General features: G+C 49.3%; 3 protein-coding genes across 3 annotated transcripts; 2 read left to right on the top strand and 1 right to left on the bottom strand.

The window, feature by feature from the left end:
* Positions 1-63: 63 nt before the first annotated feature.
* CSUI_008892 (uncharacterized protein) lies at positions 64-1,389 on the top strand. Its single transcript, XM_068069011.1, has one exon. The coding sequence runs from the start codon at positions 350-352 to the stop codon at positions 695-697; it is 348 nt and encodes a 115-aa protein (XP_067919015.1). The 5' UTR covers positions 64-349; the 3' UTR covers positions 698-1,389.
* Positions 1,390-2,209: 820 nt separating this feature from the next.
* CSUI_008891 (nol1 nop2 sun family protein) lies at positions 2,210-8,571 on the bottom strand. Its single transcript, XM_068069010.1, has 3 exons — positions 7,488-8,571; positions 5,861-6,992; positions 2,210-4,958 (listed from the first exon to the last, which is right to left on the bottom strand). The coding sequence occupies exons 1-3, from the start codon at positions 7,608-7,610 to the stop codon at positions 2,356-2,358; spliced, it is 3,858 nt and encodes a 1,285-aa protein (XP_067919014.1). The 5' UTR covers positions 7,611-8,571; the 3' UTR covers positions 2,210-2,355.
* A 256-nt stretch (positions 8,572-8,827) lies between these two features.
* CSUI_008890 (elongation factor) lies at positions 8,828-14,157 on the top strand (the record flags this gene model as incomplete). The annotated part of the gene is made up of 4 exons (XM_068069009.1): positions 8,828-10,693; positions 11,654-11,737; positions 12,856-13,066; positions 14,010-14,157. Coding segments are annotated over exons 1-4 (891 nt in total), but the record flags the coding sequence as incomplete, so codon positions are not given.
* Positions 14,158-14,189: the final 32 nt, after the last annotated feature.

Genomic DNA, 14,189 nt, shown 5'->3' with positions numbered 1-14,189 from the left:
GAAGGAAGGGAGGAAGTAGAGCAAGCAGGTGGTACTCTGGAGCTCGAGCTGGTAGTCCATAGCTAGCTGCCTTCCATGCGTAAGCTATACGACGACCGTGAGAATGTAGCAGAATAAAACTCTCCGTCTGTGGTTGTTTTCGGGACAGATGTGTTGCGTGGTCGGTCCGCCTGGACACTGATGCGGTGACGGTAGTCACAATACATGAGAAATCTTCGCGTTTGGGTTCCCGGATAAAAGCGTCTGTTTTTATACATTTTCATCGAAATCTAAAGGGGATGATAGGGAAGAAGGCTGAACAGGAAAGGGACGAAATTGTCAATCGTTGCATGAAAACACCGGTAGCCTCATGGTTGTGGCTGCGGGTGATGGTAGTGATTTCGTGAGTGAGAGCGGGAAACACTCCCGCCTTTTCTCAGAATTTCTCTCAAAACTCAATGCAAGCTATTATACTCTGAAGAGCAACAGTCCAGATTTGTGGACTGCCGGGTATTTCATCAGGGAGGAAAAAAAAGAGCGGAAAAGCCGTATCGTGCCCCCTTTTGGCGTTCAAATTCTGCAACGATCATTGACCCTGAGGCCGTTGTTTCGAATACTAGCTCCAACATCTGGCCAGTTTTGCGCGCGAGGACAGCACTACCGGCAGTTCTGTATTTCCGACTCTCGAATGCTTCCATCATCCGATTCAACTTTCTGAACTGTTTTCTTGTCGAACTCTTTGAGCCAAGCAGAAAGACAAACTTCCGTTTTCAGTATGTGGGGACCGTTTTCTCTTGTCAAATTCGTTGAATCAGGGAGACATACAAACTCCCTTCTGCAGTATCGTCAAAGCTTCCGTGCCGCCAGCCTTCTGCGCGAAGAGAGCGGGCAAATGGTCCTATGCGGAGGTTGCATGCCTCGGTATTTGGTCGGGTCAGTTGGACAATCCCAAGCTGTGGCATTGCAGGCTTGGGGTCTACAACAGCCTGGATGCCCGCCATTCAGGCGTAAATGAAGTATGCTGAGTTCACTGCTTGTTTTTACTACCCTAGAGAATGTTGATGACTCACGAGTGCTTGGGTCCTTCGTACGTACTATGAGATGCGGGAACAGACTTGCTCGTACATCATGCCTTACTCTGCCGCGTCGGGCACGTGCAAGACACATCTGCGCACTTCCTCATACCCCGGCCACGCTTTCACTCCGTGGCTTTTCTTCACGCCTCCAGCGCGTATTATGCCTGAGTCCTGGAACGCACCTCCCTGACAGAAGCCATACGATGAACTCAAGAGGGCACGGAAAAAATCGATACTGGATATTTCTGGCCGCAGAGTGTTTCCGTTTGGCGGTGCCAGTTCAGGCTGCAGTCACGTAGGGCTGTGCCCGCACGGTGCTGTTCAGCACAGCCATGTTCCGGGAAGCTATTCCTGTTGTCCAGGAGGAATGGCATAAGTTCCAAGAATGCTGGACTCGCGTGCCGCTCGGCTCTAGCGCTTCTTCGTACAGCGGAGCTGACGATTTGTACAAACATGCCTGCTATCAGCGAAGGCCAATGTTGTCTCGTCTTTGGCGCCCGTCTCTCTGCGGTTTGGGTCTGCGTGTAGTCAGGACAGATATACCTTCAGCAGGGGCGGACATAAAAAGCAAGAATCATGACAGCAGCAGATCGCCGGTGAAGCCCACTGATGTCCACGGGGGACGAGCACACTTTCGCGTTCTTCCGTTTGTCGAGCTAAACATGTTTCAACCTCGGTGATTCTTTCTTCTGCATTTCTGACTTGCGGGAGAGGCACTTTCTGCTGCTTCTTAGATGGTACTGATGTGTCCGGGCACCTGTACTGGTGTCCGCTTGTCACGATACAGCCGCGTCCCGAGTTCGCCAGTACGGAGTCAAGAAAGAGAATAGCTTGATGTACTCTGTCGTGTGTTCTGTTTTCAGTTGTGTCATCTCCGTAAGAACTCATACGTGAACTCGCGGTGAAAGAACACAGACTAATGGCTATCTCCGATGCACGGAGAAGTGAGCCCCTCTGACTACGATACTGCGCCGTTGCGTAGCGGAGGTTACCACTAACCGAATAATGCAAATTACTTGTGAGCTACACACACGGGTGCGACCCAAGTGCTCATGATTGAGTTACGAGTTCCATTGCCGACATCCTCGAGCGCGGTGGGTCACTTCTGGGCGGCTGCCGCATCGCGAAAAGCGTGCCGGAAGCAAAGGCTATACGGCATATGGCTTGCTTTGAATCGATCTTCTGCAAAAAAAAGAACCCTCGTCACCTAAACTCGAGGAGGCCACAGAGCTGTTGACTGGCTGAAAAGATCTGAACACTTACAAGCACCCTAGACCGCCTTTACACTTAGCAAAGAGTGTCACGCTACAACAATCCCTCGCTTCGAACATCTGCTGGGTGCGCGAGATCTCAGTTTTTTCATCCGTTTGCAAGCTGCACCGTCCAGAGAGGCGACTTCGTCCTGATGGTGTACGTCTGACCCAGGTATCTGTTTTGCTGGCTGCACTTTGGTTTTCTTACTGACGTTCCCTTTCGAAGCACTTTGACCTGGTGAACTTCTTGTTATGTCAGTACCCCACTTGGCAGAAGCGTTCCCTGCTGTCTCTATATATGTGTGTGCCGGTTTGCAAGCCTTCTGCTCTGCTGGCACAGGATTCATACATTGACCCTGTGAGCTCGCGGGATCGTGACCGGCCTCCATAACAAACTGTCCTTTCTTCCTTTTCTTTTTACCTTTCGGAAGACACACACAAATATCACTGTTCTCGGAGAGCCCACAGTCTCGTGCTCCGTTCGGATGCCACGCGTGTCCTGCGTGCCAAGCTTCGCCGGTACTTCTACATTTACTATTCCTGTTGATTGAAGATTGCTTCTCTCCAAACGCTAAGCTATCCACCAATGATCCACTTCCCCCAGGACATGCCCGCGAAGGCTCCAGTATGGTCAGTCTCGACCTCTTCTGTCTGACTGCAGCACAGCCGGGCGTCTCTGTTTGTGGGGGTTCTCCTCTCCCGGTGTGTTCTCTGGGTTTCTGTGGCATCTTCCTTTCTAATCTTGCCAGAAAGAAGCCTCTACAGCTATGCGTTGCTGGGCTCGAGCGAACACAAGCTGGTCCGTATCTGCTCAATACACGGCTCCATCGTTCAAAGAGGATTTCTGTCTCTCTATCCCGCGAGCCGTCACCTTTCTTCCGACCTCGTGTCTTCAACATGTCAAAGTCGTCGTTTGCACTACGCTTGCAAGCCGCATCCATATCTCTGGTTGAGATCTTGCCCCTTTCCTGTTCTTCCAGTAGCTTTGCTTGGAGACAGGCCAATCCTTCTTCAGATGGAAACCATCGACTGTCCACTTGCTGCCCTCGTATCACCTCCCACTCGCTACACATATCGTGTTCGTCCTCTTCAGTTTGTGATTCCCCCCTAGCTTCTGTCACGTCGCTGCAGCCCTGGCAATCCTTTTCCTCGGAATTCGCTCCTAGCCCTTCTTTTACTTTGACTTCCTCCGTCTCATTCTCCTTTTCTTCCTTCACGCAGGTAGGCTTCTCGTGTGCTTCGAAATGTGTGATGTTTCTCTTCCCAGAGGTTGGAGTCCCTCTAGTAGTCTCCGGTCGGTCTGTCAAACCCTTCTTGTCATCACAGAGAGCCTGATTCGAACAACACCGACCAGCATTATCGTGTGCTCTTGTGATCTCCTCGAGAGCGTAGGCAACAACCCCCTCGTTCTCTTCGACATATGACGAGCAGGTTGAGTAACAGCAGACCCGCACACTGGGAAAATTCGTCAGCGCGTGTGCTAGCAAGCGACGCTGAAAGGCCCCTAACTGTTGTACGCGACGCAGAGAGCTCTTCTCCGGTGATAAGCGTGACATGACGCTCAAAGATGGAGTTGCATGAAAGCCGCTATCTTCAGCAACGTTCCCTATTCCCATAGAGAGTGTCTCCCCCCTAGGTACAGAACCTCCTTCGAGCTGAAATTGTCCTCTCTGTGTCCTCCGTGCTTCTCCTGATGTTTCCGAACCAGACTGCGTCTGCGAAGAATCCGCCACGGGCCCTGCTTCTCCTGTTTCTCTCCCCTTGTGTCTGTGCAGCACCAGATTGCCAGCAAGCTTCTGGCTGGGGTGCGCCGACACCTTATCATCATCGGATACCGAGCTTGGAATGTCTCTGACAGTGTTTTGGTCTGTTCGGTGACTGCCCTGAAGAGGTAACAAGCCCTCGCTATGGACACGAGATCCTTTCCTACTGTTTAGCTTGTTATCTTCTTGGGTACTCGCCGAAGAAACGGAGACGAGACGAGACGAGTGTTTTGAATCACCATGAGCACTGAGTCTATGAAGAGGTAGACCGCTACCGGAACAAGACGGATCAAGAACGAGTTTCTCAACGTAACAGAATGGAGGGTCAAAGCCGGAGATTCTCAAAAAGTCGGTCACACGCACCTCAACTAACAGTAGAGGATGTCCACAGGACGGATCCGAGACAGGTGACGGAGAACCGCGGCCGCGCAAAGCCAAGCAGGGACAACCCAATGTGGGGCGGGAAGAAGAGGGGCCCTGTGCATACGATGGAGAACAAGAACTGTTCAAAGATGGAGATGACTGAGGCGTTTTACCCGGTATATGACCCCGACTGGTGAAATAAAGAGGTTGCTGAGACGCTTTGCGTGCGTATGTACGAAAGACGTCGTCGTCCCCCCGATGTACTTTCTCATTATTACGCTTTTGATCCAGGCTCTCCTTCAGTCTGTCTACGTTTTTCATTTCCTGATGACTTGGCGAGTCTGTGGAAGGTGCAGCAGGGCCCGGAGCACCAAGCGGAGAGCTTAGACGAGAAGCAGGTGAACAAGCGCTAGCCAAAAAAGGCCCGTCTAGGTTACCCTGTAGGAGAAGCCGGCGAATGAGGACCACAGCACGATCTAAGTCTCGCTCCAGGGCAATGAGATGTCCATGTCCGTGAAGCAGGTCTAAAGAAAAAAATGACAGCATGAAGACACAGCGCACCGTCCTGAGAGGGGCTCGGGTGGGACGAGAGACACGTATCCATGTATATACAGCGTACGATATTTCGAGGCATGCCCTTACGTAACAGCTAGTCTAGAGAAATATGCGTCGGACGTATAGGAGAGGACTAGCTAGGTGCAGTTGAGATTGACGAGACGTGCATGTCGAGCGCTCCGAAAAAGACACAATGTAATTCCTCTTGGGACACCATTAGATACATGCAGAGCAGCTTGGATATCCGTATATCGAAAGGGACCCCTCGTACCGACTTACCCAACTGTGTCGCCAGTTTTCTTTCAAGCAGCTAGCCGACCGTGAGAAGAGAAAGCTTTTCAATATATCAAAAGTGAGCGAAACGCCGACTTCACGGGCAAATGAAGAACTCCTCTGGGTACTACTAATGAGCGAATATTCAGGGCTATCTTCTTATATGAACGATAAGGCTACAGGCAATGTAATAAGAGGATTCGTAGAGATGAACACAGCATTGACATGAAGCGCAACAAAGAGAGAAAAAGAGACGCGTGGAGTCTCATACATATTGTGGCGTAGAGAGCAGCTACCCTCCATGAAACGTGACGCTGTAGGAATCGGACTGTACATGCAGGTAAATCCGAACCCTCACTCCAGTGAGGAGACACCTGGAACGAGAGGATCAAGAACCCCCGTTCCATTTCTTTCTCTTAGACAAGACAGTACAACCAACATCAGCCTTTCATGTGGAGAAGCATGACCCACAGAAGGAGAGAAACCCAACGAGAAAATCAGCGCCTCTATGAGAAGAAACGTAGCGGTAAGTCGGCCGGTACCTCAAGGCAAAACCACTGTCATAGTAGACAAGGATTCTACTCTCGTGCCTTCGTACCTAGGATATGAAGCGTTTTGCTTCCTGGAGAAGCACATGCATCAAGGACGAAGTCCCCCGGTTGAATATCAGCAGATAACGCAGCTAGAGAGCTAGCCCTATCTTGTAGAGCTACAATACCTTCTTTGACAAGAGGATGATTGAGAAGAAGCTGTGATGCCTTCGGCGGAGCACGTAGTCCGCACGATGGAAGCAACGGGTCACGTGATATGATCGGTGCGGAATCAGAGGAAGGAAGAAGAGGTAGAGAAGAACTGAGAGGCTTCGGCGAACAAGATAAGAAACGACTCACATGATGTGAAGTCTCAACAGTACCAGACGAACAAGCTGACAAAGAGAGACTATGGTGAGAAGCCGGTTGAGACAGAGGAGGTGCTGGCTGATGAGATAGTGAGGAAGGGTCTCCGTCATGGAGAGAGGAATCTAAGGAAGAAGGGGTAGAGGAGGGTGGAAAAGTTGAAGATGAAGAACAGGATGAAAGAAGGTATGCATTTAGCTCAGTTAAAACGCTTGAAACAGACCTTCGAGATAAGCTGACTCTTAAATATCGTGGGAAGACCATTTCACATATCGCAGGAGAATCTGGATAGGCTTCGTCGTTCTTTCGTTTCACCATCCCTTCCCTTCCTTCTTCTTTCTCCTTCGAACCATAACTCCTTTCGTGATCATTCAATCTACTTTTCATCCTTGACTCTTCTTGGCATTCACCTCGGCTCCCCTCTGAACCATATCTCTCCCTTCCTGCTAGTAACCTCTTATCCGGTAGCCTTATATGCGAAAGTAACAGACGCTTACATCGTCCTCCCCCTATGATACGCCCACGGCCATAGACAAGATCATATGTCATAACGAGTAGGATCCCCTTAGCGGCTGGTCTTCCTTGGTTGTTCGAATTGCCTTTGTCTTGAGAGCCCACTTTAAGAGACAAACAGTCTTGAGATTCTGGCTCTCCTTCTTCTTCTTCTGACTGCCTTTGGAAGTTCCTATCCTTCATTCTCTTTAGAGAAGAAGCAGAAGAGACTCTCTCTTCAACGGTGTCTTGGGGTGATGAAGCGCCACACAGGCCTGAGGAGGCAAGGAGAGCTTCTAAGTCCGCCTTTCGTTCTATTGTGCGGCAGACCAATGCGCAGATCTGAAGGAAGAAAGGAAGGGAGTAGAAGTAAAAAAAGAGAGAGAGAGAAGAGAAACTAAGGACGGAAAGAAAGGCAGAATGAACCAGAGCTGTCTTTGTCCGGCAAGAAGAAGAAGGAAGACTAAGGTCTTAGATGAAGCGGCAATGGAGAAAGAGAAAGCAAAGTGAATGAAACAATCGGACTTCAATACTTTGGCACCTCGCATAACAGGCGGAGAAGTAAATCTCTTTATCTATATGCCTTTCTTTCTTTCTTCCTTTCTGATTCTTCTATCTAGTTCTGTCCTATATGGGAGGAAGAATGCACTCAACCCGTGACATCATGAAGAAAGAGAGAATTCTCAGTGGATGGAATGAGCGCAGTGGAGTACGGCTTGTGTGGGTACTAGAGACATCAGGTAGCTGTCTACGTATTGTAGATTCGAGATTTACAACTGTCGGAGTAGACACCTACGTCTGCATAAACTTCATATGGTACGGCATACATGCGCTTACTTTCGGAAGGAGAGGATTGTGTCTGTCACCTCCTCCACCTTGGTAGAGAGCAGCCCTCAGACCACAGCCTCGTGTCTCCATCATATCTAGAATCCTCCCTGCCTCCCGATAGATCGTCGCCATCCCGGAAACCTTCTTTCCTTGAAGAAGTCTTTACATGAAAGGAGAGGAAGAACTCTATACCCCGCATAGATGCAAGGGAAACTGCATCATGCCCTGCTGGGGACAAGCTGCGTCAGAGATCTCCTGTAGCCCTTCTTCAGTGTTTATGTAGACATAGTTACGCATTCCCGCCAAAGACTTCATACACTCCCGACGCATACACAGACATATACATACATATAGATTTATATACCCATATAAGGAGGAGTGTACCGATATGATCCCTATATGTGCACACATATAGGAGCATTCATATATTATGACGGTATCTCTATGTAAGTCCGACTTCATCTCTTGTATCGTTGATATAGGGCGACAAGAGGCGAATGAAGCGCCGACAACCTTTTCAGGCGGGAGTGCGGTACACCACCGCGAAGAAGACCTTGGTACTCAGCTTGAATGAGTCTTAGAGGGTTTCAGTAGAGGGCCAGCCAAGGAGGTAGAAATCGTGGGAAAAGATACTGCGGCGACTAACATGAAGGGGAGAAGCACGAGGGAAGATACCATAGCCAGTAGCAATAAGAGGATTCTGTAACATGGATGAAAAGGAAACGATCAATAGAGTTCCTTAGGAGGTGACTCTTGGAGAAATGACGCCAAGAAAGAAGAGGCCCCCCCCCTATCTACTTTGAGATACGTGTGTATGTTATTGATGATAGACAGCAAGGAGCTCCTCCGCCAAACAGAGTGATCTGAGAGGTGTTTGCCTGGACAGTTTCCAAGTTATACAGAAGATACAGAAGAAGAGTGAGGTATGATGGACGCTTTTATTTGTAAAGAAAGAACAGAACATAGGGGGAGAAGGACGGGAATGGCAAGGTGGACTCTAACATGGCATTGTGGGTGCGTCTGTACCGACTTGGCTTAGAAATGGTAGGCGAGTAGAGATGGGCAAGTGCACAGTGTCACTTGCAACTACGTCGGAAAGCTGAGTGACAAGGCTAAAGCAAGGAAGAGATCGAAAGTGAGGCGGAAGCCAAATGTTGTCACGCCGTTTGCATGAATGCATGCATAGATGCCTTGAAGGCATGTGCATGCAGCTGTCGGGAAGTAAATATATGACATTCGCATGCACTATGCCGTTCTTGGCCTCTCCCTCATCCGGCTCGTAATGATTCTTCCCCACTGGGATCTTCCCTTCGTGTCCTTCTTTTGCATCTTTTACTCTTAGTCTGTGAGCTGCGTATCGTGCTTCACTAGTGGAGGCTCTTTGAATCAATCGGGCTCAATCGTCGATGCTCCCTTCCTCAAGATCTCCGGATGCTCTTCGTATCTCCTATAAAAACATTGAAGTCTGTCTTGGGTTGTTTCTTCTTCTTACCTATCTGGGCGCCTTTCGCTCTTTCTGCTACTTTCCAGCTTCTTTTTTCAGGCGACCGATACCCGGCCCTCCCGGCCAAGGCACTCATGCATCTACGGATCTTACGTGCATGCGCGCGGGCATGCAGCCAACGTGCGTGACCGAAATCGATACTCCTATCTCCGACGGAGATGCGCATTCATTCCAAGAAGGCTCCTCCGACATGCGTCTTCGGAATTCTTACACCATCGCGACAGACTCATGTGTTTATTCCTGGAGTCCTTTCTATCACACGTTTCACTGTCTGCTTCCTTGTACAACGAATACGATGAACGGATAGACATAGACTGTACACCTATCCACTATATGTGTATACGCGAAGCCTCCCCCATACCCTTGACCGGGTCTTCGCCCTTCTCTAGCTTATGAATACGACTCTCATGTTTCCTCGGTGACCCCCCTCGTTTCCTTTTCCTTCTGTTAGGTACGCCACCATTCTTCTCTTACCAGTCAGTAGAATACGCTGCATCAGCAAAGGGGAGAAGATTACCTTCTTCTTCTTTTGCCGCTTCTTTATGCTATTCTCCTAAAGATGCCTGTCCCCACCTGAGTCTGCAGCCGGCAATCGATCTGTGCCGATGAGACAAAGGCAACGCGCCAAGCGACACCGATCACACGGCTCCTTGTACTGTATCTACACCTCTCAATCTTCTCTCGTTTTCCCTTCCGCCGTCAGACAACTGTTTTGTTAGAGGATCTTCTCAGATCTTCGTCCCAGATTTTCATAGCATCTCCTCGGCATCTCCAAAAACTCCACAATCCAGCATCCAAACCTTCATGTTTTCGTCTCTTCTCGTTTCTATTTGTTTCGCTGTCTCTTCTCCCCCCCTGGCAGTTTCTTCTCTCTTCTCAGGAAAAAGAAGCTTGCCTCGTCCTGAGGTAGACAGCTAAGACATTGAAGCTCCGGTATTTCCTTTGTCTCTCGACTGCTGCGTAACCTTTCCTCTATCATTGCAGTCGTTTCCTCTCCTTCAATAGCACTCAGGGACTCTTTTGTCCCTCTGTCTTCTCCCTCTTCCTCGCCCTCTTGACATCTCTCTTCTTTCTTGTCTCTGGCGTCCGCTTAGTCCGTTTCAGAGAGCTGACCCAGGGGGAGAAGACCACCTCGAAGGTGGGACAGACGCGAGTTCCTTTCCTTCCGAGGAGAGCTCGGCGAAGTCTCTTGGTTTCTAGGCTCTCTTTTGTCTTTCCTTTACATGTTTGGTTTCTTCTTGTCCTTTCTCCCCGCCCCCCCCCATGGCGCATTCACTTCATACCTCTTCTATCTTTTCTCCCCAGCCTTCCCAGGCGAAGAGTCTTTTTCTTAAAGTCTCTGCATGCACTGTGAAAAGACGGAATAGCTTAACCAACAAATTCCTGTCAACATGCTCTACGTGCATGAAGCACTGTGGAAGGGTGGAGGCTTCACCGAAGAGATCACTGGGAGGTTTCAAAGGAGATCATCAGCAGAGAGATGCGTCTGGATGCTCCTTTATGTCTCTTAAGAGACCGTCGTGGCCTTCATCGACTCCCGTTTCTTCCTCTGTTTCTCCGTCTTTCTTTCTTACAAGACTACGTCCATTCTCTACGGTTAAATCGCCAAAGGGCTCGAAGGATGACATGAGGAGATTGAGAAATATAGGGATTAGCGCGCACATTGATAGTGGAAAGACGACCCTCACAGAACGGATTCTCTTCTATACAGGTGTGTCAATGTGCGTCTTCTTGTCTCGGGGCAGAAGAAGGAAAATCGTCCCAACTGAAGCTTCTGTCATGATTGATCAACGTGTCACTACACAATTGTATGAACTAGGTATCTTTCCAGGTAATATTCTTGCGGGGAATCACTGCATGCACGACTGTCCTGTCTGTATATATATATGTCGAGACCGTCCTCCTGGGGGTACATGCATATATGCGTGTATATATCGTGACCGTCATACAGGTCATATCTATACATACATAAATACCTGTATGTGGCGGGGCCAGCGCGCCCAGCTGCGATGAGGATGTCCTTTTGATCGCCTCTGTACGTGAAGCACCTTGACTTTTCTCTATACGGTTTCTGCGTAGATGTTTTCACTTTGCTTACTTGTGTCGTTATGCGTGTTTGTATGTGAATCCTCCTTACGCACAGGTTATATATATATATATATATATATATGGTGGCCATTCTGTAGTCGTCGCAAAGATATATATATGTATATATGACTCCGTGTTCAAGAGTGAGTTCATGCAAAAGTGGAGCTTGCTTCCGAAGACACGGGGCTGGACAAGGCAGGGCAATACAGCTGACTCGACTTACGTGGAAGGAACCTTCTTTTGACAGACAATCGGTCATAGGAAGAAGGTAGCACCTTGCGACCTTTTTCCATTTTGATATACAACAAAGCAGCACCTGCTATCAAACTGTGTTGGTGTTTGCCAGTCTAGCGATCTCCGTCGGTGGACTTCCCAACCTTCCTTTCTATCCACCTGCATCCAAGCCTTCTTGGTAGCGCATCAGTCTTGACGGGCGCCTCTTGTGAAGGACGACTTGCTTCTGTGTACCTGGTAGTCTACATCCGAATTCAGTTCCGTACTTTCCAGCGGTTCCCGTACAGGGTCGGCTTTTCTGCATGACATCCGTACCGGGGTATGCTACACAATTCTTTTCGCTTTCCAGGCCGAATTTCCGCAATTCATGAAGTCCGAGGCAGCGACGGGGTAGGAGCGAAGATGGATAGTATGGAGCTTGAAAGAGAGAAAGGTATGCGTTTATTGCATTGAGCAGCATAATAGATTGACAGTCCTCTTCTCTCCGGGCGTAAGATTCTTCCTAATGCAGAGAGAGCGTCCTGAGTTCACTATCAGTAAAGGACACCGTGGTTTCTCCCTTTTCATATTGGAGATAAGTGGACATTTTTGTTTCTTTCTGTCTGTCTAGATATATATACAGGTCCATCTTCTGTGTATGCGTCATTATGGCTTTCCTTCCATATGTCCAACTGTCTCTGCGTGGTTTTCAGACAGTATATTTACATACCCGTACATCTAGAGATCCATGTATGTAGCCACCACGCATATACACATCTGTACACATCACTGTGTCCGTGATGCCCTGTCTACTTACGTTCCTACCCCTGTTCATCCGAATTTCTGGAAGACAGAGCTGTAGTAGACTCCGAGTGAAGGGGACCGGCAAGGAGACGGAGCAAGATGCTAGCTCTGCGTGTGGGGGATCAACTGCTTGAAGCGTCGAGACCTACACGTTTGGGTGCCGTGGGGGTTATCTCTGGTCTCGTCCAAATGTGCGGTAACAGCGACTCACGTTCATGCTATTATTTGTGGGTAGTGCCAGACTGTGTCTGTGTGCGGCAATGCAGGGACACTGGTATGTTATTTTAGATTCATGTATGGTGATCTGTATACGCGCGCTTGTACACAGTGTTTACGCCGACCTTTTGTCACGTGTCCACCTTTCTCTTAGTTCGCAACGACGATAAAGGCTTCAGCGTAGAAGGAGTCCATTTCTATCACCTGCAAGATTTCCCGTGCTCCTCCACTTCGCCCCTGGCAAAGTCATAGAGTTCTCTCGTTTGCTACATCTCGTCTCTCCTATTTCGGCTGTTTGGATATACACGCTCGTGCATGACAACGTACATCTGCGTGATGCATCTGATGCCCGCACCCGGCATAGATCCTAACTTCAAACCCTTCAGAATGATACGTGAAGCTGGAGCTCAACATCCGCTCCATTGTTCACTCCGGTAATCCGCACTTTGTCCTTTGTCCGTGTCTCTTTTCTCATCTGCATGCGATGTCGCGGTTACGAAGGCATCACCATTCAGTCGGCAGCCACGTATTGCAGTTGGGCTGTCTCATCAGAGGGGTTGAATAACAACACGAAGAAGTCTGCTTCCCCAGCTTCTGACACTACAACGGATTACAACATCAATATCATCGATACTCCTGGACATGTAGACTTTACGATAGAAGTAGAGAGAGCTTTAAGGGTGCTCGATGGAGCAGTTCTTGTTTGCTGTGGAGTTGCCGGAGTTCAGAGCCAGACCTTAACAGTTGATAGACAGATGAAGAGGTGAGAAAAGACGGGTTCTCTGTGAACTTCGGCTTCGCATAGTATGACGAGCTCTTTCTAACATCTGAAGCGTGTTCTACATAGAGTTCTTGACACTTTTTACAAAACGATCGGCCCTTCACTGGGGCTTTGCCAGTCTCACTAACTTGTGCGGGGAAACTGCTGCCCAAGCGAGCTAGCGCGGGGCAGTTTTGATGTACTTCATAGCTCGAAAAACTCCCTCGTTCAACTTGCGGGGCAGTAAACCCGAACACCAGTACAAGTAGCTACACAGCTATCTCCAAATCCAAATGTATACTTTTTTCTATTTCATAGCTGAGCCGGATGAGTGACTAGATCTCTGTACACAAAGGCAGATGTGCAATTGCAGATGTGCATGTGCTTGATCTCGCTTTCACGTCGGCTGACAGTCGCCTATTCTGCCTGCACTGGTATGTCCTTTAAAACGGTCTCCCCGCGCGGGCATCCCGCGTAAGGAATCGTGGGACACGTGGTTCGCTGCAGCCCCGCCGGTTGAGGGGGAGAGGCACGGAGCACTGGCGCTGCCGGATGCGCAGCAACGTTACTGTTATGGGTGTACAATGGATTCGCAAGGTGGACAACGCGGGGCTCTGCAGGGTCGGTCTAGTCCTTTGGAACTCCGAGAGCTAGGGCCGTTGGAATGGGTAAACGGTGCTTGGCTAGACACACTTGGACCGTTGCCTTCCTTGTTCATATCTCCGCTACCGCTGGACAAGAATCTCGTGATTAAAACGCCAAAGTATCAGTCTGAACCTTTGTTAGGACAGCGTTTGCAACTATCTCCCCTGACGTCTTAGACTCTCCATGGTTTTTGGCATGAATTTGGCTCGAGAGGTTTCGCAATCTTTGCAAGTCTGAGATATTCTCTGACCGACCCTTGCCTTCGAGGCTGTGACCCCCGCCGATTCTTGGTGTCTTCCAGGTACTCTGTTCCTCGTCTGGTATTTGTGAATAAGCTTGATCGTGATGGCGCTGACCCGAAGCGCGCTCTTGATGCTCTCCGGCGGAAACTGGCGATAACTACGTGCCCTCTCCAGGTTTGTCACCATCATTCTTCGGTATGCATCTGCCGCATATGGGGCAGATGCATACCGAAGAATGA

The sequence above is a fragment of the Cystoisospora suis genome, assembly GCF_002600585.1.
Source record: "Cystoisospora suis strain Wien I chromosome Unknown contig_5133, whole genome shotgun sequence".
Taxonomy (NCBI): domain Eukaryota; phylum Apicomplexa; class Conoidasida; order Eucoccidiorida; family Sarcocystidae; genus Cystoisospora; species Cystoisospora suis.
Note: the sequence above shows the minus strand (reverse complement) of the source record. Positions and strands in the feature narration are given on the sequence as shown.